This window comes from Heptranchias perlo, unplaced genomic scaffold, assembly GCF_035084215.1.
Source record: "Heptranchias perlo isolate sHepPer1 unplaced genomic scaffold, sHepPer1.hap1 HAP1_SCAFFOLD_73, whole genome shotgun sequence".
Classification (NCBI taxonomy): Eukaryota; Metazoa; Chordata; class Chondrichthyes; order Hexanchiformes; family Hexanchidae; genus Heptranchias; species Heptranchias perlo.
The window spans coordinates 2,249,655-2,264,131 of record NW_027139761.1 but is presented as its reverse complement, the minus strand read 5'-3'; the positions used below and the strand labels follow the sequence as shown (position 1 = coordinate 2,264,131).

Genomic DNA, 14,477 nt, shown 5'->3' with positions numbered 1-14,477 from the left:
CTTGAAGGGAAAGAAATTAGAAAAAAATACAGGGCTTTTGGGAAGGAGCAGTGGGACCAATTGGATAGTTCTTTCAAAGAGCCGGTACAGGCACGATGGGCTGAATAGCCTCCTCCTGTGCTGTGTGATCCCATGATTCTATGACTCCCAAATCTCTGCTTATTACTTTCACACAACTTAGAAAATACTCCGATTTATATTTCTGGGGTTGAAAGTGGATCATCTCATATTTCCCGCCAGTCAGAGCACATTCCCTTTCTCCCTACTCTCTATCTCCTCACTTCGCCCTGGTCCTTTTGCCAATTATCTTAAACCGTCAACCAATTGCCAAATATATTGTTTAAATTCCAGTACTCAAGTCATTAAAAGCTACTAAACAGGTACAACACGGAATCAAGATGGCGAATGCAATTATGGCCTTTATCCAGAGGGGGCTGGAATACAGAGGGGAGGAAGTGAAGCTTCAGTTGTACAGAGTGTTCGTCAGACCCCATCTGGAGTGTTATGTTCGGTTTTATGCACCCCAACTTAGGAAAGATACATTGGCCTTGAAGGGAGTGCAACGCAGATGCACCAGAATGATACCGGGGCTAAAAGGGTTCAATTATGAGGACAGGTTACATAAACTTCGCTTGCATTCCTTTGATCATAGATGATTGATGGATGATCTGATCTAGTTGTTTGAATTTTAAAGATTTGTGGTGGGAATCTCCGAATTTAGGGCCTAGGCAGCTGAGGGCACGGCTGCCAATGGTGGGGTGATGGAAATTGGGGATGGGCAAAATTGGAGGAGTGCAGAAATCTTGGAGGGTTGTAGGGCTGGATGGGGTTACAGAGATAGGGAGGGGTGAGGCCTTGGTGGGATTTGAAAACAAGGATGAGAATTTTAATTTCGAGGCGTTGCTGGAACGGTAGCCAATGTAAGTCAGCGAGCACAGAAGTGTGGGAGAAAGGGACTGGGTGAGAGTTAGGATACAGGCAGCAGAATTGTGGATGAGCTGAAATTTACGGAATTTGGAAGGCTGGAGGGAGGCCAGGAGAGCATTGGAATAGTCAAGTCCATAGGTAATAAAGGCAAGGATATGTGTTTGAACAGCCAATGGGCTGAGTTATGGGCGGAGACGAGTAATATTACAGAGGTGGAAGTAGGCGGCCTTGGTGTTCGGGAGGACATGGAGTCAGAAGTTCAGCTCAGTTCAATTAGGACACCAAGGTCGCGAACAGCCTGATTCAGCCTCGGACACTCGCCACACTGAGGGATGGAGTTGGTGGCCAGGGAACGGAGTTTGTGTTAGGGACCTAAGACAATTACTGCTGGTAAATTGGAGCACGAAGTTACAAAGGTGCAAAGAGAGGTTGAGTGCGTGGTTTTAACTGTAGCAGATGGTGTTCAATGTGGGGAAGTGTGAAGTAGCGCACTATGGATCTGATAAAGTCAATTCGGAATAATCCTTACATGGTGAGAGACTAGAAACTGGAGGAGCAAAGGGATTTGGGTATTCAGGTAGACAAAACACGAAAGCCTAGTGCAAAGGTGCAAAAAGCAATTTTAAAAAGGCTAATGGAATGTTGGCCTTTAAGTCGAGTGGGCTGGAATACAAAGGGGAGGAAGTGATGCTTCAGTTGTTTCGAGCCTTGATCAGGCCCCTTCTGGAGAACGGTGTTCAGTTTTGGAACCAAATCTCAGGAAGAATATATTGGCTTTCGGAGGGGTTCAGTGAAAAGTGACCAAAATGATACCGCGGCTGAAAGGGTTAAATTATTTGGACAGGTTGCCAAACATCAGTTGTATTCCCTTGAGTTTTGAAAGTGGAGGGGTGATCTGATTGAGGTGTTTAAACTGATAATAGGATTCGATCGAGTAGAAATGGAAAAAGGTATTTCCTTTGGTCGGGGATTCCCTAACGATAGGGCACAAACATGAAATTAGAACTAGGACATTCAGGAGTGAAATCAGGAAGCATGTTTTCACCAAAATCTAGCACTCTCTCCCAAAAAGGCAGTAGAAGTTGGGTTAACTGATATTTTCAAAACTGATATCGATAATTTTTTAAGCGGTAAGGGTCTCAAAATTTATGGATCAAACGGATCCAAATCGAGTTGAGTTACAGATCAGCCATGATCCAATTAAATTGCCGAACAGACACGAAGGGCTGAAAGCCCTCCTCCTGTTTCCATGTTCCCTCTGCTGTTGAATACTGGACAGTGCAGCATTTATCCTGAAAGGGTAATGGACGCCCTCTGCTGGAGGTTAACTGCAGTATTTAACTTTGAGAATGAAATTGAAAAACATTGACTCTGAAATTCTAATCAGATTTTCCTGATTTCTCGCCATATTCCGGAACCCCCATATATAGTGTAGGGCAGCGAAACAACATTGTGGTGTGTCTGGCAACCAGTTGTTTTTCAGACTGTAGGGGAGTATACAGTGGTGTTCCCCAGGGGTCAGTATGAGGACCGGACCACTGTTATTTTAATATATATTAATGACCTGCATTTGGGTATAGAGGGCATGATTTCAAAATTTGCAGATGACTCGAAACTCGGAAATGTAGTAAACAATGTGCAGGATAGTAACAGACATCAGGAGGACATAGACAGACTGGTGAAATGAGCAGATACATGGCAGATGAAATTTAACGCAGAGAAATCTGAACTGATACATTTTTGTCGGAACAACGAGGAGAAGCAATATAAATTAAATGGTACAATTTTAAAGGGAGTACAGGAACAGAGAGACCCCGGGGTGTATGAGCACAAATCTTTGAAGGTGACAGTAAAGTGGAAAAGGCTGTTAAAAACGCATAGGATCCTTGGCATTATTAATAGAGGCATAGAGTACTAAATCAAGGAAGTTATGCTAAACCTTTATAAAACCTTAATAACTTGGTTAGGCCTCAGCTGGACTATTCTGATAAATTTTGGGCACCTCACTTTAGGACGAATGTCAAGGCCTCAGAAGGGGTTAGAGTTAGGGTTAGGGAAGAGATTTACAAGAATGCTCACAGGGATGAGAGATTTCAGTTATTTGGAGAGACTGGAGAAGCTGGGGTTGTTCTCCTTGGAACAGAGAAGGTTAAGTGGAGATTTGATAGTGGTGTTCAAAATCATGAACGGTATTGACAGAGTAATTAAGGAGAAACTGTTTCCAGTAACAGAAGGGGCGGTGACCAGAGCGCACAGATTTAAGGTGATTGGCAAAAGAACCAGAGGCGACATGAGGAATTACTTTTTTACGCAGGGAGTAATGAATGCAGTGCCTGAATGGGTGTAGAAACAGATTCAATAATAAATTTCATAAGGGAATTCAAAAGGAAAAACACATAGGGCTATGGGTAAAGAGCAGAGGAGTGGGGATAATTGGATCGCTCTGTAAAAGAGCCGGCACCAGTACGATGGGCGGAATAGCCTCCTTCTGTGCTGTACCACACCATGACACTATGATAACGTGTTTAATATATTCAAAGAAAAAGCGATAAAGGCAAAAATTCCAACTAAAATATTTAATACATGTATTTTATTATTGAATGCTATTTACATTGTACATCACCACTTATGTTATGAGACTGCAGCAGTCTCTGTACATCGAGTATAAGGTGGGGAAACATCTGTTGTTTCAGTTTTTGTATTGGTGGATGGACAGTTACAATAAATGGATATAAAACAGGCAGACCATTCATTGGATCTCCTGCGGGTTCTAAACCTCCTGCAATGAAGAGATATGAAAAAGTGAAGCGATCACAAAATGAAGATCCTGTAAACTCATAATTAATCAACACAGCTTCTTAATCTCTATTACAGGATCCGCGTATATACAGTATTAACAGACTGAGAAATGATCCGAAATACATTCTTTCCGTTTTACATTTGTTAATTACACAGAACACATACACTTTCAGACAGAATATGGAGAAAAAACAAATCCAGTTATTTCAACACAAAGTGACATGGTGATCGATTAAAATAAAGTGATGTTTATATTGTGATGAAAAGCACATTCAGCGTCTTCACGCTGTTGGAAAAGTTAATGGACATTCTCTCAGATTTAACACAGAATATTTCGTGCCAGTCTCTGTCACGTCTCGGGACATCACATCCTGGATTTAACGTTGACTTTTTTCTGGAAGGGAAAAAACACATTGAGAGAGAGGGAAAGAGAGAAAGAGAGAGAGAGAGAGAGAACGGTGAAAACAATTCCCACCAACACACCATAGAATCAAATGTAGTCTTTCTTCACTAGTAAATACTCAGAATATTCTCTCTGATATGTCACGTCAACGAGCTGCACGAAACACATTCCCCCCTATCATACGATAGACAGAATATGGTTGGTATAAAGGGAACTTTTATTTCAATAATAACGATACAACTTGTTCTCTTTTATAATTATAGAATTATAAACTGTAGAAAACACATTCCCCACAATCAGAAAATATAATTAAATACAACCTTATTAAAGGGCCTTTTATTTCAATAGTAAAGACACAGCATATTTTCTCTGATATTTTCCATTACCAACCGTAGAACACACTCGACATTATAACAGAATGGATATCACCCGGGACTGGACACTCCCCCAGCACTGGGATATCAGGGATAGAAACAACTGCAGTCCTTGGTTAATATGTGCAATAATCAATATCACCCGGGACTGGACTCTCTCCTAGCACTGGGACACAAACAATTGAACAAACAATAAAACGCTGCTCTTACCGATTTGATGTAGAACTTATAATATTTTAAGCCACAATCTCACTGTCCATCGGTGGCCAAATGTCCGGGGCTGCGTCCGAGTCATGGACAACATCGTCATTTTTTCCGTGAATGAAAGGGACAGGGAAACCGGGCTCAGTGCGGGTCTGAGAGCTGTATACTGTGGGGAGAGAGAGATTATGGATTAATGATGGGATTGAAACCGGGATCAGTGCGGGTCTGAGAGCTGTATACTGTGGGGAGAGAGAGATTATGGATTGATGATGGGATTGAAAGCGGGCGCAGTGCGGGTCTGAGAGCTGTATACTGTGGGGAGAGAGAGATTATGGATTAATGATGGGATTGAAAGCGGGTTCATTGCGGGTCTGAGAGCTGTATACTGTGGGGAGAGAGAGATTATGGATTAATGATGGGATTGCAAGTGGGTTCATTGCGGGTCTGAGAGCTGTATACTGTGGGGAGAGAGATTATGGATTAATGATGGGTCTCAGTGCGGGTTTGAGAGCTGTATGATGTGGGGAGAGACAGATTGAGTATTAATGTTATGATTGAAACTGCAATGTATATCAGTATATTATATATTTGTGTCACCGCCGATTGGAATGGAATTCAAAACAGCGCCAATACATCAATACGTCAGGACATTCCTACAGAGGGGGCTGGTGAATTCAGGAATATCAGAGATTGAACTCACCGAGAGTGCAGAGATCACCGCCGGCTCTTGTGAGTGTGGGCGGATCATCAGGGTCACTTTCCAGCGGGAAGTGCCCGCCCTGCGTGTCAATGGCTCCAGGTTCAACATCGTCATAATCGCCCGGAACCGAACCTGGGAGGAAATAGTGATTCTCACTGAAACCAAATGCTAGAACACGGAACTTAGAATTATATTATTATCAGTCAATCTCCCTGGGACTTGCAGGGAGGGACAGTGGAGCCATTGCATTCTTCAGGTGAAGTGGGGATAGAGGGCGGGTTATTATTGGATCATGATGTGCAAAGGTAGTTTAGTCTCCGTTTAAAACTCACACATCCTCTCCTGATATGTTGAATGTACATTATAAATTCCTTTGTCCAAATTTCTAACAGAAGCTTCCAGTGTCCACCTGTCAGGCTGGAATTGCTTCTCCCGTCCAGTGAATCAACTACAGAGCCGTCACTGGTGGGACGGTGTAATTACAGTGTGACCGTTCACACCGCCAGTTTCCGCTGTGAATGTGAACATCGGAATTTGTCATCGAAGTAAATTGACAGGCCGTACGTGCAGATGTAACTTTTAAAATCTGCGATTTGAATTAGATTGAATCTCATTATAATCAGAATGCTAATGGATTCAGAGTCATTTTCTGTTTATAAAATCGACTATTATAAATCTGATAACATATTGATATAATTGAGCCTGTCGATTCAACGTGTCCTGAAGAAGACTCGTTCGCGTGCTGAGAACACACTCTGTTGCAACTTTTACAACTCAACTGAAGATTGTATAATTATTTGAAATCTGCTGAATTGCTGAATTCATTTTTCACAGAACTTGAAGATGCAATTGTTCTCGTGAATTACATTAAGCCCAGTTTGGAACCGCATTCCCAAGGAAATCAATGTGACAGACCCATTTTCCCACATTCCAGGAATATCAGAGTGACGGATCCACTTCTCCCCACACTCCCAGTAATATCAGAGTGACGGATCCACTTCCCCCACACTCCCAGTAATATCAGAGTGACGGATCCACTTCCCCCACACTCCCAGTAATATCAGAGTGACGGATCCACTTCTCCCACACTCCCAGTAATATCAGAGTGACGGATCCACTGCCCCCACACTCCCAGTAATATCAGAGTGACGGATCCATTTCCCCCACATTCCCAGTAATATCAGAGTGACGGATCCACGTCCCCCGCAATCCCAGTAATATCAGAGTGACAGATCAACTTCCCTCACCCTCCCAGTAATATCCGAGTGACGGATCCACTTCCCCCACTCTCCCAGTAATATCAGAGTGACGGATCCATTTCCCCCACACTCCCAGTAATATCAGAGTGACGGATCCACTTCCCCCACTCTCCCAGTAATATCAGAGTGACGGATCCACTTCCCCCACACTCCCAGTAATATCAGAGTGACGGATCCACTTCCCCCACACTCCCAGTAATATCAGAGTGACGGATCCACTTCTCCCACACTCCCAGTAATATCAGAGTGACGGATCCATTTCCCCCACATTTCCAGTAATATCAGAGTGACGGATCCACGTCCCCCGCAATCCCAGTAATATCAGAGTGACAGATCAACTTCCCTCACCCTCCCAGTAATATCCGAGTGACGGATCCACTTCCCCCACTCTCCCAGTAATATCAGAGTGACGGATCCATTTCCCCCACACTCCCAGTAATATCAGAGTGACGGATCCACTTCCCCCACACTCCCAGTAATATCAGAGTGACGGATCCACTTTCCCCACACTCCCAGTAATATCAGATTGACGGATCCACTTCTCCCATCCCAGTAATATCAGATTGACGGATCCACTTCTCCCATCCCAGTAATATGAGAGTGACGGATCCACTTCTCCCACACTCCCAGTAATATCAGAGTGACGGATCCACTGCCCCCACACTCCCAGTAATATCAGATTGACGGATCCACTTCTCCCATCCCAGTAATATCAGATTGACGGATCCACTTCTCCCATCCCAGTAATATGAGAGTGACGGATCCACTTCTCCCACACTCCCAGTAATATCAGAGTGACGGATCCTCTTCTCCCACACTCCCACCCCTATTGTTTCATTGAGCGCAAACTGACCTGCACTCGAGCTGATTTTATGCTGTGACCTGTGGTCATTGACATATGGACCGAGTTTGTCTCAATTCGGTTTAAAATAATGCAGCCTCAATACGCAGACAGCGGAGACGTTAATGAGACCAGAGAACGGGAGGGTCCTGTAATATCGCACTGAATCACCCACCCAACCAGCACACACATTTCACATTCCATAGAGAAATGTGAGGAAATACATTCAACGGAATTTTTCATTCCATGATACTACTGGGTACAAACAGGATACATTTGCTTCAAATCCGAAGTATTTTTGCAATCTTTTGTAACTAAAATCCCTCTCCAGAACCGCGGGTCGTTGGCAGTGTCAATTTACTTTGAATAACTCTGATGTCTTCAGTTCTTGGTTTTCGACAGTAGAGATCATGAACACATCAAAGAGATCGTGGGAAGTGAAAATGTACCCACCCTGATCACTGGAGGAGATCCCTTCATAATCTTCTGATCCAGGATCATTGACACCCAAACTGGTGTAATATTCGATATTATTGAGGGAGTCAATGGAACTGGAAACTGTGAAACACAAAACATGGATGGTTATTGGAGAGATTGATTGGGAAACCGGAACAAATAATATAAAACCTTCAACGTCCCTGTGTTAATGTCCTGGAATTTGTTACAAAGGGAAGACCGATCACCATCTTCTCAGGAGAACTAGAGATGGACAATAAATGGACCCAGAATACCTTCACAACACGGACTGTAGTGATTCAAACAGATGGCCTACCACCACCTTCTCAGGATAACTAGGGATGGACAATAAATGCCGTCGCTACCAGTTATACCCACATCCCGTTAATGAATAAGAAACAAACTGGGCAGCCCGATAATACCGATTCTGTTACACAGAACAGAGCAGACACATTAATACAAATTATCGTCCGTTAGTCTCGATAATATCTCACATATCAGAGAAGAAACAATAATACACAGTACAGCCCGTTAGTACAGATAATCTCAGATCTCAGAGCATAAACAATAATACAGAGTAAAGCCCGTTAGTAAAGAAGCTCTCAGATATCAGAACAATGGGAATCTTCCCAAAGCCAACACTGGGATCACTATAGACAAGGACACAGAGACGGTCTCACTGTGTTAGGAATTCTTCACAGGGGAACAATGAACGGCCCAGAGGGAATCTTCCCAAACTCATTCCTGGTGTCACTATACACACGGACACAGAGAGACTCTCACTGTGATAACAATATCTCACATGGGAACAGTGAACAGACTGCTGATCGTTTTCAGTCAGAACAGTTACCATTAAAATGGATATTTAAGGAAAGCGGAGCCGATCCAGTAAAGATTCGTATCAAAGGAAATGTACAGACCTGATCCACGGAGCTGATTGGAATCCTCGCCGGGTGGAATATTCTCAATCTCTTCATAAATTGCTTGGTACAAACCAGCAGGCGAACCCCTGCCGCGAGTGACAGCACCTGTTGTAGGGAGGGCGGGGAGATTAACATTTTGTTTGATTCCACGCACATTTACCACTAATTTGTGTGCGAATAAATCCAAATCACAGAGAAGCTGGTCGTCAAGGAACAAAGGCAGGTAGTGTGGACAGGGAAGGGATTTTCGTGTGTGCGTGCATGCGCATGTGGATTTGAGTATATGTACGTGCCTGTATGAGTGTATGAATGTTTATGTTATGTGTGTGTTTGAGTATCAACAAGTGTGCATTTGTATCAATGTGTGTGTATATATGTGTGAGTATGAACAAGTGTACGTATGTATGAATGTGTCTGTATATGAGTATATAAACGGATCTGTGTGTATGGACGTGTGAGTGTATATGAACGAATGTGTGTGCATGTGTGTACATAGACGAGTGGTAGAAGTGCCTTAGGCTGGCTAGGCCAAAAGCTCTGGAGTTCCCTCCCTAAACCACTCCGCCTCTCAACTTCTCTCTCTTTCTTTAGGACGCTGCTCAAAGCCTACCTCTTTGACCAAGCTTTTGGTCCCCAGTCCTAATATCTCCTTATGTCGCTTGGTATCACATTTTGCCTGATTACGCTCCTGTGCATCGCCTTGGGACGATTTACTACCTTAAAGGTGATATTTAATTTCAAGTTCTTTTTGTTGTCCATGTGGTGTGTGTGTGTGTGTATATATGTGTGTGCGTGCATGTTTGCTTGTATATGTACATCTATATGTCTACGTGTTTGTAAATGTATAGCTGTTTGTATATGTATGTCTGCATGTATGTGATTGTATATGTATATCTCTATGTATACATATGTCACTTGTAAATATGTTTATATATGTCTATCTATACTATAAGAATTTGCGTGGTGCAACGTGTCTGTATATGTATATCTATATGTATACGTGCTTTTATACAGGTAGCTGTTTGTATAGTTATATCTATCTGTACACATGTTTGTATCGGTATACGTGCGCGTATACGTGTTTGTATGTGTATTTGTGCGTGTATACGTGTTTGTGTACGTTTATTTGCGTGTATAGTTGTTTGTAAACGTGTGCGTGCATGTATACGTGCTTGTATACGAATGTGTGCGTGTATACGTGCTGTGTACGTATGTGTGTGTACACATGCTGTACACTTGTGCGCGTTTACACAAGTTGTGTACGTAAACGTGCTCTATACGTATTTGGGCATGTTTACGTGTTGCATACGTATGTTTGCGTGTATACGTGTTTGTATGTGTATATATATGCGCATATGTATTTGTATATGTATATCTGCATGTACACGTGTTTTTATTTGTATATCTACATGTATACGTGTTAGTACATGTACATCGATAAGCATGCGTGTTTGTATATATATATCATGTTACATATAGATAAACATAGACAATCACGTATAGATATAGATATACGTATACAAACACGTATACATGCAGATATATATATATATATATATATATATATATATATATGCAAAAATGTATACATATACAAACACGTATACATATAGATATGCATATTCAAATAAGCATATATGCACACATAAACCAACACGTATACAGATAGATATACATATAAAACAGATATGTATATGTATATCTATGTGGATACGTGTTTGAATATGTATATCTGTTTGAATATGTATATCTGTTTGTATATGTATTTCTGTTTGTATATGTATATCTGCATGCATACGTGTTGTATATGTGTCTGCATGCACACGTGTCTATTTATATATCTACCTGTAGACGTGTTTGTGTATGTACATCTACACGTATACGTGTTTGTATCTGTATATCTGTATGCATACGTTTGTGTATTATGTATATATTTTTGTAGATATATATATATATATATATATATATATATATATATATCTGCATGCATATCTGTTTGTATATGTGTATCTATATGTACATGTGTTTGTATATGCATATCTGTTTGTATACGTATATCTATCGGTATACATGTTTGTATACGTGTGTATATATGTATGCGTTGTCGTATATGTATGTCTATATGAATGCGTGATTCTATGTGTATCTATATGTATATGTGTTTGCATATGTAGATCTGTTTGTATATGTGCATGTTTTTGTGTTTGTATATGTATGTCTGCATGTATACATGTTTGAATATGTATAGGTGTTTGTATATGTGTGCATGTTTGTGCATGTATACGTGTTCGTGCATGTGTGTCTGCATGTGTGCGTGTTTGTGCGTGCTTGTGCATGTATACATGTTTTGAGAGTTTGTGCATGTATGCATCTTTGTGCGTCTATATATGCATATGTGCGTGTTTATGTGTGTTTGTGCATGTATGCATGTTTGTGCTTGTATATCTGCATATGTGCATGTTTGTGCGTGTTTGTGCATGAATACATGTTTCTGCATGCACGTCTGCATGCATGCTTTTGTGCACGTGTTTATGTATGTATATCTATCTGAATGCATGCACGGGTACGCAGACGTGTGTCTGTCTCTCTCTCTTTCTCTGATCGTCTATATCCCTCTCTGCGTCTCTCTCCATATATTTATATATATATATGTCTATGTGTGTGCGCATGCCGACGTGTGTGCGCATGCCCCCATGTGCGCATGCCCCCGTGTACACGTGTGTGTGGACAGTATCAGTATGGAGGACCGACTAAGGAGGTCATGGTACAGACAGTATCAGTATGGATGACCGACTGAGGAGATCATGGTTTCTTGGCGTGTTCAGTCAGTATGAGAAGTGACTTGCTGTGAACAGAGAGCAGGAGTGTGTTGGGTGGGTGAGATGTGAGTGGAATTGTTGTGCTGGGATGCAGAATAATCACTGGCGAAAGCAGAAAGTCACCTCTCAAAATGACGGACAGAAGCTGGTCAGAGATTTCAAGATTGGACTTCCGGACCCAGAAATTGAAGGGGTGGAACGGATACCCAATGGATAAGGGAAGAATAACAGCCAAATAAATAACTGAAAGCACAGCCCAAAACAGTTCAATTAAACTTTCTGTTCCATTGTTGCAACAAGTAAATTTTTCTGGAATCTCATTTACCGGCTGACATCCTGGGACGGTGAATGTGGACACTGAAGGGAAGGTCGTGTCTGACTAACTTGATTGAATTTTTTGAGGTGGTAACAAGAAGGGTCGATGAGGGTAGCGCGTTTGATGTAGTCTACATGGATTTTAGCAAGGCTTTTGACAAGGTCCCAAATGGCAGACTGGTCAAAAAAGTAAAAGCCCATGGAATCCAAGGGAAAGTGGCAAATTGGATTCAAAATTGGCTCAGTGGCAGGAAGCAAAGGGTAATGGTCGACGGGTGTTTTTTTGACTGAAAGTCTGTTTTTAGTGAGGTTCCGCAGGGCTCAGTACTGGGACCATGTTTTTTGTGTTAAATATTAATCATTTACATTTAAATGTCGGGGGGGCATGATAAAGAACTTTGCAGCTGAAACAAAAAATGGCCATGATATTGAGGAGGAACGCTGTAGACTGCAAGAAGATATCAATGATCTCGTCAGGTGGGCAGAAAAGTGGCAAATGGATTCAATCCGGAGAAGTGTGAGGCAATGCACTTGTGGAGGGCAAACAAGGCAAGGGAATACACAATAAATGGGGGGATACTGAGGTGTAGAGGTAGATTGGGACCTTGGGACCTTGGAGTGCATGTCCACAGATCCCTGAAGGTAGCACGACTGGTAGACAAGGTGGTTAAGACGGATTACGGGATATTTTCCTTTATTAGTCGCGGCATAGAATATAAGAGCAGGGAGGATATGCTGAAACTGTATAAAACACGAGTTCGGCCACAGCTGAGTACTGCGTACAGTTCTGGTTACCACATTACAGGAAATATGCGATTGCAATAGAGAGGGTGCAGAGGAGATTTAAAAGAATGTTGCCAGGAGTGGAGAATTTTAGCTATGAGGCAAGATTTGATCGGCTGGGGGGTTTTTTGGAACAGAGGAGGCTGAGGGGTGATTTAATTGAAGTGTATCCAATTATGAGTGACCGAGATAGAGTGGACAGGAAGGACCTATTTTCCCAGCAGAGAGGTCAATAACCAGGGGGCATAGATTTAACGCAATTCGTAGAAGGATTCGAGGGGATTTAAAAAGTACTTGGATATGCAATTGAAATGCTGTAACCTACAATGCTATGGACCAAGTGCTGGAAAGTGAGATTAGGCTGGGTAGCTCTATTTCGACCGGCACAGATACGATGGGTCGAATGGCCTCATTCTGTGCCGTAAATTTTCCATGTTTCTATCTTTCAAATAATTCACCGTTTAAATGTCATATTTTACTAATTCGGGCAGCACATTGAACGGAACAAATCGCCAAAAGCGGATTAAGATTTCTTTCTGACAATACCACGTGAGACTCTCTCTATGGAAAAGTACAATGTACTGGAGTCCCGCCAGGATATGAAACAATATCCGAGATCCAGTGTTCGTTCAGCGGGAGGATTTGAGCCTTACCTCTTCTTGTTGACTTTCTCTGTATTATCACCATCAGTGCGATCAACTCACAGATTAGAAGGACTCCAAGGGTTATGCAGACGACAACAGGGATGGATGTGCCTTTACCTCCCTGTCCTTAATCATAAGATTACAGAAAGATGTATTACAGCCACAGTCCGCGTTGTGTATTAAAAAGTTTACAATAAATGTTTATTAATTGAATGCACTGCTCATGCGCAATGAGTCGCGCTAAACATTCCCCAATAACTATGGTGCACATTGTACCAGAGAAAAGTATGAGCGGGTCAGAATTATAGAGACCGAGTCCCAGCCCCGCCTCCCATGTACCTGCTGAGTACAGGACAGTTCAAGTATAGTCAGAGACCGGGGATTAACGGGCTTTAAACCGATCTCTTTCAAATACTCGGGAAGGGAAAAGCGTTCCAGTCATTTTGAAGCTAGTCACATGAACTTCAGAAATGATCAAAAGTAACAATAAAGTGTTATTATTAATAAGAATGAGAATAATAATAAGTATAGGAGCATGGAAACATTCGGAACAGGACTACACCATTCAGCCCCTCGAGCCTACTCAGCCATTCAATAAGATCATAGGTGACCTGTACCTCAACTCCAGTTACCGTATATGCTCCATATCCCTTGCTACCCTTAACCAACAGAAATCTATCTATCTCAGGATTGAAAGCTCCAAGTAACCTTGCAACCATCGCATTTTGAGGGATAGAATTCCAGATATTTGCGACAATTTGTGTGAAAAAAGTGCTTCCTGATTTCGCTCCTGAATGACCTCGACCTAATTTTAAGATTATGTCCCCTTGTTCTTGATTCCACCATCAAACAAAATAGTTTCTCCCTATCTACCCTATCAATTCCTTTCAACATTTGAAACACCTCGATCAGATCACACTTCAATCTTCTATGCTGAAGGGAATACAAGCCGAGTCCATGCAACATGTCCTCATAATTTAACCCTCTCAGCTCCGGAATTAATCTGGTGAATCTGCGCCAGACTCCCTCC

General features: G+C 42.1%; 1 protein-coding gene across 1 annotated transcript in view; it reads right to left on the bottom strand.

The window, feature by feature from the left end:
- Nucleotides 1-3,530: 3,530 nt before the first annotated feature.
- The window catches only part of LOC137318766 (deleted in malignant brain tumors 1 protein-like), a 43,560-nt gene continuing 32,613 nt past the window's right edge, over nt 3,531-14,477 (bottom strand). Inside the window, exons 12-17 of the mRNA XM_067981416.1 lie at nt 13,457-13,573; nt 8,884-8,991; nt 7,961-8,065; nt 5,408-5,539; nt 4,714-4,873; nt 3,531-4,120 (exon numbers count right to left, since the gene is read on the bottom strand). Of these exons, the coding sequence (XP_067837517.1) occupies nt 4,740-4,873; nt 5,408-5,539; nt 7,961-8,065; nt 8,884-8,991; nt 13,457-13,573 (596 nt within the window). The 3' untranslated portion in view covers nt 3,531-4,120; nt 4,714-4,739. The remainder of the gene's footprint in view (nt 4,121-4,713; nt 4,874-5,407; nt 5,540-7,960; nt 8,066-8,883; nt 8,992-13,456; nt 13,574-14,477) is intronic.